We start from the raw sequence: 17,354 nt of genomic DNA, 5'->3' as shown, positions 1-17,354 counted from the left end.
GAAAAGAAAAGATATAATCGTAGCATTAAATTGAAGAGTCATAGACTGTGTCCTTTAAGACTTTGTTCCTTAAAGTGAACTGAAGCACTGAAACCACAGAATGTTAACTTGACTTTCCACTGGCTGTTGGCTCCATTTTTTTTCTTGCTTGGTTTTTTTTTTAAATTTTGGTTATAGAACATCTTGTTGCAGTACAGTACATTTGTGATTTATTGGCAGTCAAAAAGAATCTCAGACTATTGCTGACTATTATTGAGATCATGCTGGAGTCATCACGTTTGATTTTTTCTCATCTATCCTCATCTTTTGGCTGAGTTGCAAGGAGATCTTTTTCTTCAAGTGCAACAAACACAGCAGCTTCTCCATTTCAGTATAGAGCAAAAGAGGGTAGAAAAGATTAGAGGGGAGGAAACAACAGTTCACTGTCACAATACATCTAATTAGAAAAAGAGACTCTAAACAGATTCTGCTAAACCTAAACTAAGATGCACAGAAGGTGTAAGAGCAGCCTAGAAAGAACTATATTCTTATTTCCTGAGGTTTTAAACCTTAATGTCTCTTAAAGGATTATTAATAAAGTGTTTTGACAAATGTTGCAAGTGTTTCTGGCTTTCCTCTTTGCAGGAGTTCAGCTAGAAGTCCTGAGAGTGTACTGCTGTGCTTAGATGTGGGCGAGTATATCTAAGTGGCTGGGAATGGCAGCACAAGAGGTCTCTAGTTTAAGGCAGTAGAAAATGGACTGCAAAGTTCTGTATCTTTAAGAAATATTCAGATAAGAAATTAATCATGGGAATGAGCGTTATACACTCAGAGCTACAAGTGCTAAGCAGACTCTACAGTTTTAGAATATGAAGGGTAAGACAGGCTGTAGTGATTCAGATCCGTCCAGCCCAATACCCTGTTTCAAACAGTGACCACAAACGGCTATCTAGGGACAAGTTAGAATAAAACAAGAATAAAACAATCAGATATGATACTTACAACTTTAATACTGTCCCAGTCCCCAGTTATCTTCATCTCAGGAGATTTCCTGAGTCTGAAGAGGTTTGTCCTTTTATATCCCCATTGTATCTTTCTGACAGCTATTTGTGTAGTCTCCACTTGAGCAAATGTGAACTTTTAGCATCTGCCACATTTTTGTCAGGGATTTTTAGGGTTCTGTCATCCATTATGTGAAGAGACACCTTTCTTTTTGGCTTAACTCCTGAATTGTGAATGGGCTTCATTTGATGGTCTTGTGTTGGATGAAAAGGTGTGACTGAACTATGGATTAACATAATGGCATAATGTACTTTGCTGTAATTCCTTTCTTATTAAATCCTGGCTTTTGATTTGATCTTTTTGACTGCCAGTGAATTTGAGTTGATACTTATAATTGAGCTGATATTTTTATGAGTTGATCAGGGAGGTCTTCCTCTTAGAGATATTCAAAAACCATCTAGACACAGTCCTGGACAACCGGCTCTAGGCAGCCCTGCTTGAACATGGGGGTTGGATCAGGTGGCCTTCAGAGGTCCCCTCCAACTTCAACTATTCTGCGATTTTCAGGGATCTATCTGCCAGATCTTATCTCTGTTAACATCTCTTCATTCTATTTATAAATGAGGACTCATTTTATTTATGGTGCCTTTATTTAAACTGAATTTCATTATCATTTTATTGCCCAGTTTCGTCCTTTTAAGTTCTGCGGGTTTTTTTTCAGTTACACTCATATTTGCTATCCTTCATAACTTTGTATCATCAAACTTGTTTGCATCCGCTTATCCCCTTCTCAGGTCTTGTAGGGAAGGAGAAAACTTAACATCACGGAACACAGCATGGATATATGCAGAACATCACTGGTTTTTCTCCCTCTTTGTGACCACTACCATTTAGTTCTACTTCCATTTCTTATCTTTCAACCAAAAATTCATCCATGCAAGGACATGGCTAATTGATTTCTCTAAGGCTATTTGCCATACTGCCTAAAAGTAATTGCATATAGCAATATGCTACTTAAAAGCTTTATCAGAAGAAAAAAATCAAAACCTTCAAAAGTTCTAAAATCCAAGAAACGCTAACACTTGTTATGGAAGAACACTTTCAAAACTCCAGAGAGAAGCTCTAAAAAACACAGGACCATTTTGTTGCAATTACACGTGGGAACCTCTGCACAGACAATTCAATATCAGGGAAACAATTTGTTTTTCATTTGTTCCTTTCCCGAGAATGCATTTCCTGTGCAATATTATGTTTGTACTAAAAATTTTAATAATCTTTTAGTTATATGTATAAATATCTGACGGTTAACTCAAGTGTATAAAATCACACTCATAATTGAGTCGGTATTTTTGTTGCCGAAGTGGAAAATATCTATTTGGAGTGAATCATGTGGTACTTTCCCTCATCAAACAAAAAAAATCCAAAACATCACATTATTTTGAAAGTTATATTCCTTTGAATCCAACAAAAATTATATATTTCTGGCAATACTAAGGAAACAAGGACCTATATTTGTAAAACAAAAAGACAAAAATTTGTGCACATTTTGTCCTTTAGGCTTGTGAGAGGGGGCATCACACCTGAGGAGTCAAAGACCTAACATAATTTATATATATTATATTTATGTAACCAGAAATCAGTGACACTCAATGAGTTGGAAAGTTGTGGGAAATTATTAGTTATTCTAGGAAAGAAAAGTTTAGTTCAAAGAAGAGGAAATTGCCTTGTTGCTCTGAAAGAAGAAATTGTTTTGATTGAAGAAAGTTATATAGTCTTTTGAAACAAAGCTTGTTTAATGTTTTCATTCCTAACATGCCTCTAAGAATAGGGTTGTCTTAATGAAATACAGAATCTGTTCCCACAGAAAAGAGCCTTTAAAAATCTGAGAATTAATGCTGGTTTTCTATAAATACATCATTAAGTAAACTAAAGGAAAAGAGTTAGCAAGTGAAAGGATAGTGTAGACACAAAAATAAATGGATATACACTAGCTATAAACACTTTTGTGCTGGAAATTGGGAGGGAGCAGTTCTTGCCAATGGAAGAAGTTTGGGAAAGTGAAGAGGTAACTCTGCTGGAAATAGAGGAAAGAAATTGCATTGGTTTATGAAGGAAGGTGATTATTCATGTTTTACTTGATATCAACAATGAAAATTTGTTGAAACAAGGACTGGAACATGTGTGTTGTTTTCAGGTAAGTTTCCTAAACTCTGGGCTCAGAAAAATTTTTTCAAGGTCATTGAACATGTAATGTATACAACAGAACTGCCTCAAGCAATATACATTTTGTAGTTCCAAACAATACAATATTTTTAGATAATGTATTCCCAAGTGACAGTGACTTTCCCCAAACAGATGGGAAATACAGATTAAATTCCCCCATTCTAAGTCAGTTTGCATCTCCTGCTCCTTAGTGTGTTTGCATCATCATACAATTCTGAGATGTTTCTGCGCAGATCATCTTTCTGAAGACAATGTAGATCCTTTGTTGGAACAACAAAATAGCTAAATATTCATCAAGTGAATGAGTAGCAAAAGCTGCTCAAATCACCCTGGCTAGGCCCTGAACTGGATATTTGATTTTAAAAGGTGGCTATCTCATCCTCCTTTCTGGCAGTTTTGTAACTTTAGAACAGATTTTATTTCCTTCTCCCCCCTGGCAAAATTGATTGGCAAGCTGAGCTCACATTCATGAATATTTCTGCTGTAATTGAACTCATACTTGTCAGCCAATAAACTGTTTACTGAAAACTTAATTATCAATTTCTGTATTCCAAACCTAGGCTGATGATCATCAAAAGCATGACGTTTATTTGGCATTATAAAATTAGATTTCAGTCATTCCTAATGAAAAATTGTTTGCGCTGCACTTAGTGCTATTTTATAAATCTTGATATAGAAATGAAAGATAAATTAAAAATTTAAATAGAGCATTTAACTTACAAGGATGATTCTTAGAGTCACGATCAGCTCAGAAATTTTCATTGCCAACAATGCTGGTATTGACTTGAACGCTAAGTAGATGTTTCTTGGTTTCCGTCTCTCAAGAGCATAATACTTATCTTGAAAGATCTAAAAGTTATTTTTCCAATTGAAAAATCCTGTTCAGTCTGCTTGTGTTCTTTTGCTCTCCTACAAGTGCCTCATTGTCTACTGTTATCTAATATTTTACTGTAACACATGTTTTTGGCATTTTTTGTTGTTGTAATAGCTAGTAACATTTTATGTATTTTATCCTTATAGCTACACTGAAAGAACTCATATCCCAGACTATGGTGCGCTGGTCCCAGGAAGATCAGATTCAAGATCCAGAATTAGTTCGAATTATGTACACCCTCCTTCGTAGGCAATATGACAGCATTGGTGAGCTACTGCAAGCTCTGAGGAAAGCATACACTATTAGTGCTGCCTCTGTGAAGGATACCATTAATCTGCTTGCAGCACTGGGCCAGATTCGCTCCCTTCTCAGTGTCAGGATGGGAAAAGAGGAGGAATTGCTAATGATTAATGGATTAGGGTATGGAATCAACATAATTTTATTTTTAAATTTGTGTAAAACTTTTTGTTATTATATATATTATATATATCCTTTAATTTCAGATCCTGGATGAAAATTACTGCTGTACTAAAATGCAGATATGTACCAGAAATTTTCATTTTCACAGATATTTCCAAGATGGCTCCAACTGATCTCCCTAGCAGTTTCAAATGTGTCAAAAAAAACTTTCTGTGAATGAAGGTATTTTCTCATCTAAAGAAAAGGGACTCTTTTTACTATAGTTAAGCCTAATGCTTAAAGCTTCATCAAAGTACATGGTTTAGCAGCTCTGGAGAAAAGAGATAACTTAAATCTTTATTGGTCTCAATACTACATCTTTCCTAAACTTAAAGCTCACGTTATATTTCATGCATGAGTGAATAAACTTGCTGGTGTCTTTTTAATTGGAATGTTTGTGCAAGCAGTTAGGTAGACCCAGCAAAGTGGTATTGTAATCTGAAATATTTCAAACTGGTTAGTATTTATTATGTCATCATCAGTGGCAGCTTAAAATATTTGAACATGGAAGACTGCTTATGTTATCCTTTATAACATTAGAATTATAAAAAATTGCCTTTACGTAACACCTGCTGGTGTGAGAATTTTTTCTCCGTCTTTGCTACGAAATTACCTCTGTTAAGCAGCAGTATTATGGTGCATGCCTGCATGTCCATTACTTCTCTTATGTGAAAAATTGCTGGATTAGACCATTTAATGTTAGAAGGGGGAAAAAAAAAATCACAGAAAATTATTGACTTTGATTAAATTGGTGTATTTAGAAAAAGAGAAACTGATAGTAAGATTACCTGAGACCTGTATTTATTTCTCCTTCATCAAGAACATTGAACACTTTCTCTCCTTTGCAACAGCTGTAAGGAACTTCCAGTATTCTTACTATTTCACTGTGAAAGTTGCATTGTTTTTTGTAAAAATTACAGAGACCGATCTCTTCAGTAGAATTGAGGAAGTCATGGTAACAACTCATTAGTTAGTATGTGACAGTATTATCTAATTTCTCCCTGATGCTGAGTTCGTAAAGTTGCTGATAATTCTAGGAGGGGTAAAGGGAAAGTTTTGTCTAAACTCAGCATGTGCATAGCCCCCTCCCAGAGGTGCTGTATTAGAAGTCATCTTCCATTCCCAGCTTTCGGTGTTTCTTTAAAGCAGGCATGATGTCTGTTATTTGCCATTTGTTTTTAACAGGTTGACCTAAAATGTCAGAAATCCCTGGGTTCCCTATTGAAACACATAAATTTTATTCTGGATTATGAAACCAATACAGTGAATTCTAGAACATGTTGAGAGGATGGTGGGCAGAGTGAAAATGTTAAAATATTCCTATTTAGGAGGACTGTATGACTGTATGCCATTTTACATCTTCTGACAGATGGTCTTAATTTTGGAAATATTGATGAAACACATTTAACAGATAACCTTGAATATTGTCTATTGTCTTCTACTTTGTGAACTGAGAAATTTAATTATGGTGCTACTGTAGAGGCAAGATTAGATTTAGATTTCTTGTTCCCCATTCTCTACTTAAAACATAACGGAATATATACTTTTCCATTTAGATCATCATAGAATATATTTTTTCTTTAAATAGAACTGGTGGTAAGAGCAATTTAAAGATGAAGAAATACCATTTTGAAAAAACTTAAAAGTTTAGGTTCTTATTTTATAGAATTCATGAAAATTAGAGGAATGACAGCATATTGAAATGTGAAGCATTTCGTTGTCAGGTGTTTTTTATTATGCTGAAATCTAAGAATTTAAAATGATGTTACTACAGTGAATACATATTTCTGAAATCTCTAGTAATCCATTGTTGATTTAAATTAAAATGGTGTTTCTTAAAAACTTATTGTTGCCTTTTCTTCTATTTTAGGGATATCATGAACAACAAGGTGTTTTATCAGCATCCTAACCTAATGAGAGTCTTGGGTATGCATGAGACTGTTATGGATGTGATGGTGAATGTGCTTGGAGGAGACAAGTCTCAGGTAATTTCACTGTAATTTTATTGTGTGTTTTCCATTTTGAACCTTTCCAAAAGTATGCTAGGATGTTTAAGAAGTATCTGAAGAAAAATAAATCTCCCTTATGCAAGATATTTTGCTTGTTCAAACTGAAATATTGATTAATATTATATATAGAACAGTTTTTATACTAGAGGGAGCCCTGCATTCTAGGACTTGATGTTTAAAAAGTGAGCAAAAGGTTATAGGTGTTTCATTTGTCTTTTAATAGGACTTTAAAAGGTTTTGTTCTTATTTTAAATTAAATATATGCATTAGCTGCATTTATGGGAGGTGTATCTCTGCTGGGAAAATATACCTCTTCATCTCAGATAGTTATTAGCAAGAGACTATAATAAGAGACTAACACCAACTTGTATTTGAATTTGAGCATTCAAAGTTTTGAACTGAGCAATAATTTTCTCGCAGTGTTTTATTTTTCCATTTCTTAGTGTTATACTTGAATATATATATGTTTTAGTTCAAAGGCAGAGTGGCACAAATTTTGAGAATCCTAACTGGATATATAGGTTACTGAACAAAGTCAGAAGCGAAATGGGCTTCTTTCTTCTCTTTGCTTATGCCTGATGTTTTTATGCTATTGCCTCCCTCCCCAAAAGAGGGGTCTCCTCTGCTCCCAGTACTGCTTATCTTGTTTTCTTTTGCCTGGCCACACACTATCCTTACGTATTTGGAGCGATTTTCAGCACATTTTACTACCTTGTGCTTATCATGTCTCTGGCAATTTTTCATTACTTGAATGCCTTCTGTGTGCAGCTACACCCCTCTTTGGTGACATAGCTCATATACTTCTGTAAAATACTTCTACATTGTGTCTACATTTGTTATACAGTCACAGCGTTACAAACTATTCACATACTGGTTTTAGTTATTTTGTTTTAATATGATCACATTTGAGTTCAAGGTAAGCTATAATTAATTATACAGTGATTAATGCTTTGCTAATTTATAGGTGTCACAGCCCTCTGTTTTTGCTACAACCTGTACATAAACAAAAGAAACAAAAAAACCCCAAACAACTAACAACAACCCCACAACCTTCTAATTCTGTCAGAAATGTTTTTATATAAAATTTTAGTAACACAGATCTACACAAATACTTTACAGGAGTTACCATGGTATACTTCAAAGGGAATGCAGACCTAGAAATTACTTGGTAACCTGGTGTTGCAGCATTTAATGTGTCTGGCCACCCAACCTGTCCTATTTTGTGTCTCTGTCTTTCTGAAATACTTGAGGAGAGTTAGGTACCTCAGAGGGAATACAAAACGTCACCTACTGAATGGGAACTGGCATAAGAGTAGAAATCTTATGAACTATGGACAAGAAATAGGGTGAGTTTGGAATTTGATCTATTCCAAACCCTGCTGCCTCATTTTCTCCTTAAGTGTGGAAACTTCCAGATACTCATGATTCAGAACCCATAATTTTTTTATGGAGTCAAATGGATATAGTCATGTTACGAAATAACACAGCAAGACTTATTAACAAAATGTTTTGCACATGGTTAGCACAGGTTTTAGATATTGCAGTGGGGAGGTTTCACAGAACAATCCATTGGGCTGGGAAGTGTACAGGCAGAGAAGTGTTGCTTCTCAGTTCCAAGCCTGAAGTTTCCTGCATGGGAACTGCAACCTTGCAGGGAGAGAAAGTATTGCTTTTAAAATTATTATCGTCTGCTGTCTGTTGATCTTCCACTGGCATGCTTCTAACCTGCCAGGGAAGTCTCACTTGAAAGGTTGTCGACCCTTGGTAGAACCAGTAGGCTGTAATCTGGAAAAGGTACGTGTTTGTGCATGCTGCAGACCTTTCACTCTGCCAGGTAGTGTACTCTCCTGAATAAAAAGGAGCAGGGCCAGAAACAGTGAGCATGCCTTGATCAGCTAAGGTTTTGTATACTCATTTGAAGTTCACTGTGGGCTTGTCCAGTGAGTCACCTATAGAGTTCAAGTATATTGGTGGCATCAGGCACCAGAACACTGCTTTTCCTGCTCTCAAGCAAGTTCCTCATGGCTGGACTGTTAGTATGTTCCCTTTTGTTTTCTCTTTCCAGCTTCATGGACATTTCTTTCTGTTCATTGTTATAGCTTCAAGAGATGGAATGAGCAACCATGCCATGTAGTCTCTGGTTTAGGGATTGGGCATTTTCCTACGTTGTGGCAGCAGATGGTTTAAGCTAGATCTCCAGCTTCTTAGATTAGTGATTTTATCATGAGGCTGTAGTGAGACATGTAGTGACAGTGTTATAGTTCACACTTCTCTGAAGGAATGGTGAGAAGGTAAAAACTTGTCAGTTCAAACTGAAGAAAATTTATGCTTCTTTCCAGCTGTGCTATTAATAAATGAGTCAGAAACAGGTGAGGAGATCTGTGGAATATGGTGTGGCTGAAGGTATCTCAGTACCTTAGAAGTATTTTGCTAGTACTGGCTAACAAAACCCTGGAAAGATACTTCATTGGTAAAATTTATATCCCAGAAAATACTTGGGCAAGCTTTCAACATTTCCATCACAGTTAGGTTTTAGTGTGCATCTTAATGCCTAAAATAGTTATTTTAGAGTCTATGTCTTTAGATCTTATAATTTCGGAATGCTAATATGTTGGCTTCTGGTGTTGGTTGTTCATTCAGAGAATCCTGAGCAACATACTTTTTGGCTGTCGTGATTGAATTGTTTTACTACAAAATTATTTCTTACTGATTGAAAGTTTTAGAATTCCATATTCATATGTATTCCTGTCAATAATGATGTCATGGTTTTGCCTCAGCTGGCAGCTAAGCACCACACAGCCACTCGCTCACCCTGCCCACCCTCCAGAGGGATGAGGAGAATGAAAACAAAAACTCCTGGGTTGAGATAAAGATAGTTTAATAGGATAACAAAAGAAGAGAATAATAATAGTAGTAGTAGTAATAATAATAACAGCAGCAACAACAACAAAAATAATAATAATAATAATAATGCACAAATGCAATTGCTTACCGTATGCAGAAGGAAAATAAAACAACCTGATGCCCAGTCCATTTCTGAGCAGCGATCCCACCTCCCAGCTAGCTTCCCCAGTTATATAGGGAGCGTGACGTTCTATGGTAGGGAATCTCCCTTTGGCCGCCCTGGGTCAGCTGTCCTGGCTGTGCTCTCCCAGCTTCTTGGGCACCTGGCAGGGCGTGGGAAGCTGAAAAGTCCTTGACTTAGTGTAGACACTACAACTACCTAGCAACAACTATAAACATCAGTGTGTTATCGACATTATTCTCATCCTAAATCCAAACCACAATGCTATACTGGCTACTAGAAAGAAAATTAACTCTATATCTCAGCCGAAACCAGGACAAATGAGAAATTTCTAAAATGACAATTTTTAACAGTATTGCTGTTACTGTAATTTTCTAAAGTTATGTCACACATTCTGTTAAAATACCCATAAATTTGGGGGGTGGAATCTTTGCTGAATGTTTCCATGAATCATTAATTTTCATCTACCCTACATTTAAAAAACAGAAATCATATATAATGCTGCTTGTACATAATAGCTCCTTCTTGACTGGAATAGGCCAACGAACCACATATATTAGCAAAAAAACTGTGCTGAAGTAAAACTACGGTTCATCAAGTCTCTGGAAGTTGGGAAGTGCACCTGATGTCTTGAAAAGATAATACATATCATATAGCTTTTAATTACATAATAATTTTTTTTGCAAGATTGTTGTGTCATTAAGTGAAAAGGTTGCACTTCTGGGAATGAATTAGACTTGTGTTGTTAAGAAGGTAACATTTAAAAAAATTCTTACTGGTTTTGATGGTCATGAATTTTCTCATTAATTTTGTGAGTATCCTTACGACATAGAACTGCAACTGAACTTGACACTTTTTAAAAACTGCTATATAATGGTAAATTTAATAAATCAGATAGGAAAACCTTTAAACAAGCATCAAATATCTGTCCCATGATTTTTGATCTTGTTCTTTCAGCTCCTTTCAGTAAAATGTCAGAATGGCATAGCTTGTTCATCTCAGAAGATGTTATGACTAATTGCAACTTGTGAAACATTATTTCATGAGTGCTACAGATGAAATTATTTTATTTTCAGAGGAAAAATCCTTGCACATAAAGTGCAGCAAGTAAAGTGTTGGGGTTTTTTGTTTTACAAGCATTGGATAGTTAATGCAATTTAATGTTTTGTTTCCTCTTATCATTGAACACCATAGGGGTCTTCTAGAAATGTTTTATATGAAGACTGTATATTCTTATTGTAATATGGGAGAATAAACTAAAGTTCTTGAATATTCTTTATTCTGCTATGACCTAATATTGGGGTTGACCTTGTGATCATAGTGCTATTAAGATAGAGTTTTTGTATGACTGCATTTGTTAGTCTGCAAATTGCTCTGATGAGAATTATTTCTCTGGTTTCTGCCCTTACATGTCCTCTGTAGTCCTCTGCAAAAAGATTTTTCAATATTTTAAACTTCATGAATCGCCTCATGAATACAAAAGTTAAAAGGAAACGCAGGTCCTTTCTTAAGTTAGAAGCAAAACTGTCAGCTGCTTATCACCTTGGTAACTTCACTATACTTTCCTTGTTAGGAGCGCAGGAAGAGGAATTGGAACAGATTGGTAATTAACATATTTCACTGCTTTATCAACTTTCTTCTTCAGCAGATCGTTTTTCCTAAGATGGTGGCAAGCTGTTGTCGATTCCTGTGCTACTTCTGTCGAATTAGTCGTCAAAACCAAAAGGCCATGTTTGAGCATCTTAGTTACTTACTGCAAAACAGCAGTGTTGGACTGGGTACGTCATGTAGCTGTAACAGCTAAAAGCAAGACCAGGAGGAGCTGCGATATCACAAGACCAGTATCTAATTTGCATAGCAAGTTGAAGCATGTGATGAAACCTCTGTGAAGCTTAAACCACTTTGTGGTTTCACCTCTAACTCTTTTTTTTTTTCCCCCATTTACTTTCATCCTTATGTTTCTGTGAATTGTATTAGAAACAGAATAGTCTAAATCCGTGTTTTTAAATATCTTGAAAAATTCAGGATTAAATCCATACAGTTTGGCATTTTTTTCCCATTCAATATAGTTGTGATTGGAAACCTAAGATTAAATTAACTTTAACTTTATTAAATTTAAATTTAACTTTATGGTGCTTGCCTGTTTCATCTGGTTTCATTTTCCTTCCCTCTAAAGTTTAGGTCACTGATGTAAATTTCATATTTTTCCTTTGGAACACCGAATGTATATTTTTTTTAATGTATGTGCACAAGATTTTGTAACACAAGAAAAATTGTCTTGGCTAAATAGATGGCTATATTAGTAAGATATAGCAAGGCAAGACAGCATCGATGCCTGCATTTGCCTATATTAAACACAGAAAATGGGTTAAGACTAAAAGAAAGAAAACAGGTAACGTTGAAGCTTGAAAATGTCTCTTTTAGCTGAATATAGCAATATTTTAAAATCATGAAGTGAGAGGGTTGTGCACAATTACATAGTTAACATGTTGCTCTGCTAAAGAAATAGTATAATATTCCTGTGATTTCCTATTTTGTTAATACCGATTTCTTCATCTGCATTTAAAACCAGTGTGGATGAGTATGTTTATAGATATGGATGTTAAGTCAGAAACAAAAAAACCCCAGAATTTATTTTAACATAATTCCAAACAGTTAACCATGTTCTTGATTGAAGAACAGCCATAGAACGTACTATTAATATATTTATGTTCTAGATTCCAGTGTGATTGCTGCCCTCTGCTGCATGTCTGTGATTACTGCAAATTTAATTTAATTTATTTATTGTGTATTAACTTTCTTCTGCAGCATTTCCTTCAATGAGAGGTTCAACACCACTAGATGTTGCAGCGGCCTCTGTAATGGACAATAATGAGCTTGCACTAGCATTGGAGGAGCCAGATCTCGATAAGGTAAGTGAGCACTCTGACCTGTTTACCTATTTATTAAAGGACGTACTTGTGCTAGAAGGGAAAAGGGCAAGTTTGACCATAGTAATTTTTGGATATATCTCCTCAGAAATACTTTCTCTAGGTATGTGCAGTCTCAAGGTAAGATTGATTGATTGGTATTTTCCCTGATTTTGCTTTAAGCTTAGTGGGAGTCACAGCAAAAGAGAATTTTTTTCTATCTTCTGCATCCTTTCACTATTGTTACCAGGTAGAAAGGATGACAAGAAAAAAGGCATGAAATAGGAGAAAAACATATCAAGAAACACTGTTTGGGGAGGAGCAAATTTGAGAATTAAGAGGATAATGTGAAGACAGGAAGCAGGTCTTTTGGCTTGAGTAAATCATAGAGATTGATGGCATGGAAGTTCTTTGTATATCCAGGAAGGAAAACAGATCAAGAGTTGGAAGATGGATGCACAATCAGAAGAGAAAAGCAGAGAAACGAAGCGATATGTGCTATCACAGCATTGGGGAATGGAAAACAGAAGGCAGGGTTTAATATAAATGGAGGAGACAGTTAAGCACCTAAATGATAGGTTAGCACAGGGAAAGCCGCTGTGCAGTATGGGAGAGTCCTGTGATGGGAGCAGAACAGTTTGTGCGGGTGTTTGTGATCAGCATATGCTGTGGGAGAGGAAAAGCTGGGAAATGGAAATAACTGAATGTATAATGGGGGATAGCTAGAAGAAGACAGAAACAAGAACACGAATGGGAAGAGTGTGAGAGTGCGCAGGAATATACTAATTAGCTAAAGGTAGCATTGAGAACAATTATCAATTTTGTATCACCTGCAAAATTGCTGAGAATGCACTCTGTCCTGTCATTAATAAAGATATTAAACAGTATTGGCCCCAGTATCAACCCTTGGGATACACCATTAGTGACTGGAATGCCACCAGCGACTGTCTTATATTTTCATGAAAAGTACTGTAGGGCAAGTCACCTAAACTGAATTTCACTGCTGACCATTAACTGTGTGTTCCTGATTTATTGATTGCTTACCTTGGAATACTTGGCACCATACAAGTGCCAAATGGTCAAACAGTAACAGATATCAGCTGCAACCTACACAGTATTTTATGCTGTAAGCTCAGGGTGTATGTGTCTCAGGCTGGGCTTCCCAAATTCATCAGTCATTTTAGCTGTAGAATGGTAATGCATTGGCTGGAATATATTAACTTTGGTAAGTCAATAACTTGTGCAGTATGTGCAGACGTTATTCAGTAAATAAATCTATATACTGAATAACAAGAAAAAACGAATACTGTATAGCTATCAGTTCGATGAATGTGGCATACATACCCTACTGAGAGAGTGATACAGCGTTTCTGTGTGACTAAAGTTTTCACCATAATGCCTGTGTTCAGAGAAAATAAATTACACTTAAGCAACTTAACTTTTGAACTTTTGCCATTGCAAATTTGATCTCTTTTTAACTGCAAATGTGTAAATGTGCGGAAGGTAGAGGATTCAGCAAGAAAAGTATCCCGTGGCCTGATGACATAGTGTAGTGAACTGAATAGATTAAAATTAAGGGGTTTGGTGGTGGCATTATAAAATCTGAAAAGAAATGGAGAAGAGATTTATTCTACTGGTTTTCTCACATTCTGTATGAGCTGCATCTCTAGATTCCTACAAGTGTGTATTCACTAATATCTTCTGAATGGATACTAGAAAACTGTCGAGTCCTGTTAGGAATTGCATGCTTTTTCCAGCAAGTGCACCGAGAAACTTCCATTCTGCGTACTGTAATAAGCAAATTTTTCACATCAGCCCATTTTTCCTCTGTTGCAGCCCTTTGGAGGCAACTTGGATGCTGTATCAGCAGAAGTATAATTTGTCCTGAATTCATAACTAGTTTCTCTCTTAGGGCATTAGATAATGACTAAATACGATATAATGGATGGTGGAATTGCTATAGGGTGCTTGAGCAGAATAACATATGTCCCTTTTCCAAATAGAAAAAGCTGTCTCCCGTTTGCCACCCATTTTTGGCTGCCTTCCATTGTAAGAAATGATAACGTGCATCTCTTTTTACAGGTTCATGAAAGTTTCTTGATGTTCATTACATATTTCAAAATATATTTAAGTACTATAATCATGTTCGTATGTTGTCCTTTGTGTATTTAAAATAAAAACAAAAATTATATGTTTGTGTGGTTATCTGCAAATTTCCTTTTAAATGATTGAGAAATCATTCTGTACATGTTTCAGAAATTTAGTTTACTATAATTAATGAAATTTGTCATCATTTCTCAAAGATTTCTCTTCATTAAAGATATTCCTCTTGAAAAGAAATGTTGTGTTAGGAATTTAAATATTACCAAAAATTTTAATCTCTCTGGTTATCTGGACTCTTAAAACTATTCAATGATATTTATCAGTCTTCTGAAAAATGTAATTGTTTGCATATCTATTAAAATTGGAATTACAGTAAATAAACTTTTGATGAAACATTTATTTTGTTGTTGTAACAAATTAGCCATACATGGTTATTGATGTGATTTTTAAAATTGCTAAATAGTATTTTCACTTTTCTTTATGTATTGTAAAAAAAAAAATCTGAATTTCACAACATTTTATTCTACTTTTCACATTCCACATTTGTTCATGTTGTTGTCTTGTTGTATTTTTGTGTCATCATATAATTAAGTAACTTCAGAAATAAAGAGTGTTTGACTTTTTTCATCATCAAAAGCAAGACTAAGACTTAGAAGCTAAGGCTGATGCAATAATGAGCTATGTTGATAGTTTAGTAGGTGAAATGCCTACTATATAAAAGCATTGTTATTAAAAAAAGTTACTAAGTTCATTTTGTTTCATACTTATTTTTAGAAATTTATTTCTAAACACATGAATAAATGATTGCTTCTGTATTATAGGTTGTAACCTACTTGGCGGGTTGTGGCCTGCAGAGTTGTCCGGTATTGCTGGCTAAAGGATATCCAGACATTGGATGGAATCCAATAGAGGGTGAACGTTACCTGTCATTCTTAAGATTTGCAGTATTTGTTAACAGTAAGTGTAATTTCTTGGCATCCAAATTCCATCATCAGGTTTCCTTAAAACTACTTTTCTAACCATAAAAATGTGTTAATGCATGAAGAAAGGTTAATGCATACTGTTCTCATCAGAAATACAAGATTATTAGTATGTGCTGCTACCGGTTAAGGTAGCAAATGATGTTTAGGAATTCTTTCAGTAAGTAAACTGTGGTATTTACATATACCACATCTGCTGGTTATAAACATAACCGGTAAGCGCTTACTTTAGACCTTTTGTGGCCACTATACCACTGGGAGATTTAAAGGTTTGTAGTTAAGGCATTTTGCATTACAAAAAGCAAATTTCCGATAGGTCACATTTACGTAGTTCTGAGGGAACAGTTTGTAAAACAACCTGACTGTGTACCTTATATTTGATATGTTAAAAAAAGAAAAAATCTTCTCCTTTGATAACTACCTTGTACTTGTTTCTATGAGCAATTTCCTTTTGAAATTTATGAAACAAATATGCTAAAATCAAATTTAGATTATCTGAATGTCACCAAAAAAAAGGCATCCTCCAGTTCATGTGGATTTTTTTTTTCATCCAACCAGTAATTTAGATTAGAGATTAGATGAGATCAAAAGATTTGTCTGTTCGCCACCTATCTGGTCTGCCAAGATGGAAAGTGTTTTAGAGGACAGCTAGGGACAGCCAGAAGGGAAATAATTTTAAATAGTCCAATCTTTAGATTTTGTCTATTCTATTCACATACTGTTGGTCTGAAATTAGTAAAAAATACCTGAAACAGAAACACTAAATGTATTTACTGTTCAGTTCAGTAAACATGCCTGACACGCATTAGTTGATAAGCCTGTAGCTATCAAGCGAGCTGCTAAACTAACTTGACAAACTCCTGTGATATAAGAAATGTAGAAGTAGTCATCACTGAGGTTAAAAAAATGTGTGGTTTCCGTTGTTGATTTTATAAATAAATATTAACAGTACTCTGTATAATTAGATGAAGATAATTTTGATCTTACTTGCAATAGTTTATTTAGTATGAAGACTAACTTTGCTGGGTGGACTGCTAGCTAGTAGAATTAATTTTTAGTTTCAAGTGTTTCAGCTGCTTTTTTCTGAGTAAAACAGTTATGGTTGGGGTTTCAACCCTTCTTATTATGGTAGTTTTGGAGATGGCACTTTAGAAAATCAGATTACTAATTTCTCTGTGTCCTCTGCTTGAGAGGACAATTACAAATATAGATTAGTAAAATATTGGGGTTGTTGAGATAAAAGTAACGCGCACACACACACACACTTATAAACAAATGAACGAATTTTTATTCTGGCCAATGAATCTTGGGAATAAGCAAAACTTCTTTCTTCAAGCAAAATTCTTCATTAACTTGGCCTGTGAGGTAAATTAGAGCAGACTGCAAGATATTAAAGCTATTTTCAGCAGTTTGGTATCCCATCAGAAGGGATATGGAAAAGAAATATGTACAGAAAAGGTCAGAATAAGATTCTAGTGGCAAATGCATGTACAAGAACTTGTAAATTGAAAATATAGACTAATTAATTCTTGATAAACTTTTATTGACTTCCATAGAGCAATGTTAAAGGTTAATTTGACCCCTCTGGGCTTAAAGTAAGTTTCATTCCTGCACATTCTAAATTAAAACTACCTGCAAGTGGTTTTTGATGATACCCACTTGCTTTTACTCTAAATTGCACTCCTCGCGAAGCTATCGCTGGTGTGTTGAAAACCGCCCGAATTAAGATAAATTTTTAATATCTAGATCTAAACTGTATTGGAAATGAGCCTCTGAAAACAATATTGGTAG

At 35.1% G+C, this 17,354-nt stretch overlaps 1 protein-coding gene across 5 annotated transcripts in view; it reads left to right on the top strand.

The window, feature by feature from the left end:
- The window catches only part of RYR3 (ryanodine receptor 3), a 241,646-nt gene that overhangs the window by 133,329 nt on the left and 90,963 nt on the right, over positions 1-17,354 (top strand). For 3 of the 5 annotated variants that reach the window (XM_054826189.1, XM_054826187.1, XM_054826186.1), the window contains exons 39-43: positions 4,225-4,498; positions 6,408-6,522; positions 11,217-11,349; positions 12,380-12,483; positions 15,405-15,540. In XM_054826189.1, coding sequence (XP_054682164.1) covers positions 4,225-4,498; positions 6,408-6,522; positions 11,217-11,349; positions 12,380-12,483; positions 15,405-15,540 — 762 coding nt within the window. The remainder of the gene's footprint in view (positions 1-4,224; positions 4,499-6,407; positions 6,523-11,216; positions 11,350-12,379; positions 12,484-15,404; positions 15,541-17,354) is intronic. The other 2 variants (XM_054826190.1, XM_054826188.1) reach the window with 1 other exon arrangement.

This window comes from Grus americana, chromosome 5 (genome assembly GCF_028858705.1).
Source record: "Grus americana isolate bGruAme1 chromosome 5, bGruAme1.mat, whole genome shotgun sequence".
NCBI lineage: Eukaryota > Metazoa > Chordata > Aves > Gruiformes > Gruidae > Grus > Grus americana.
The sequence above is the reverse complement of the archived record's forward strand: the minus strand, read 5'-3'. Positions and strand labels throughout refer to the sequence as shown.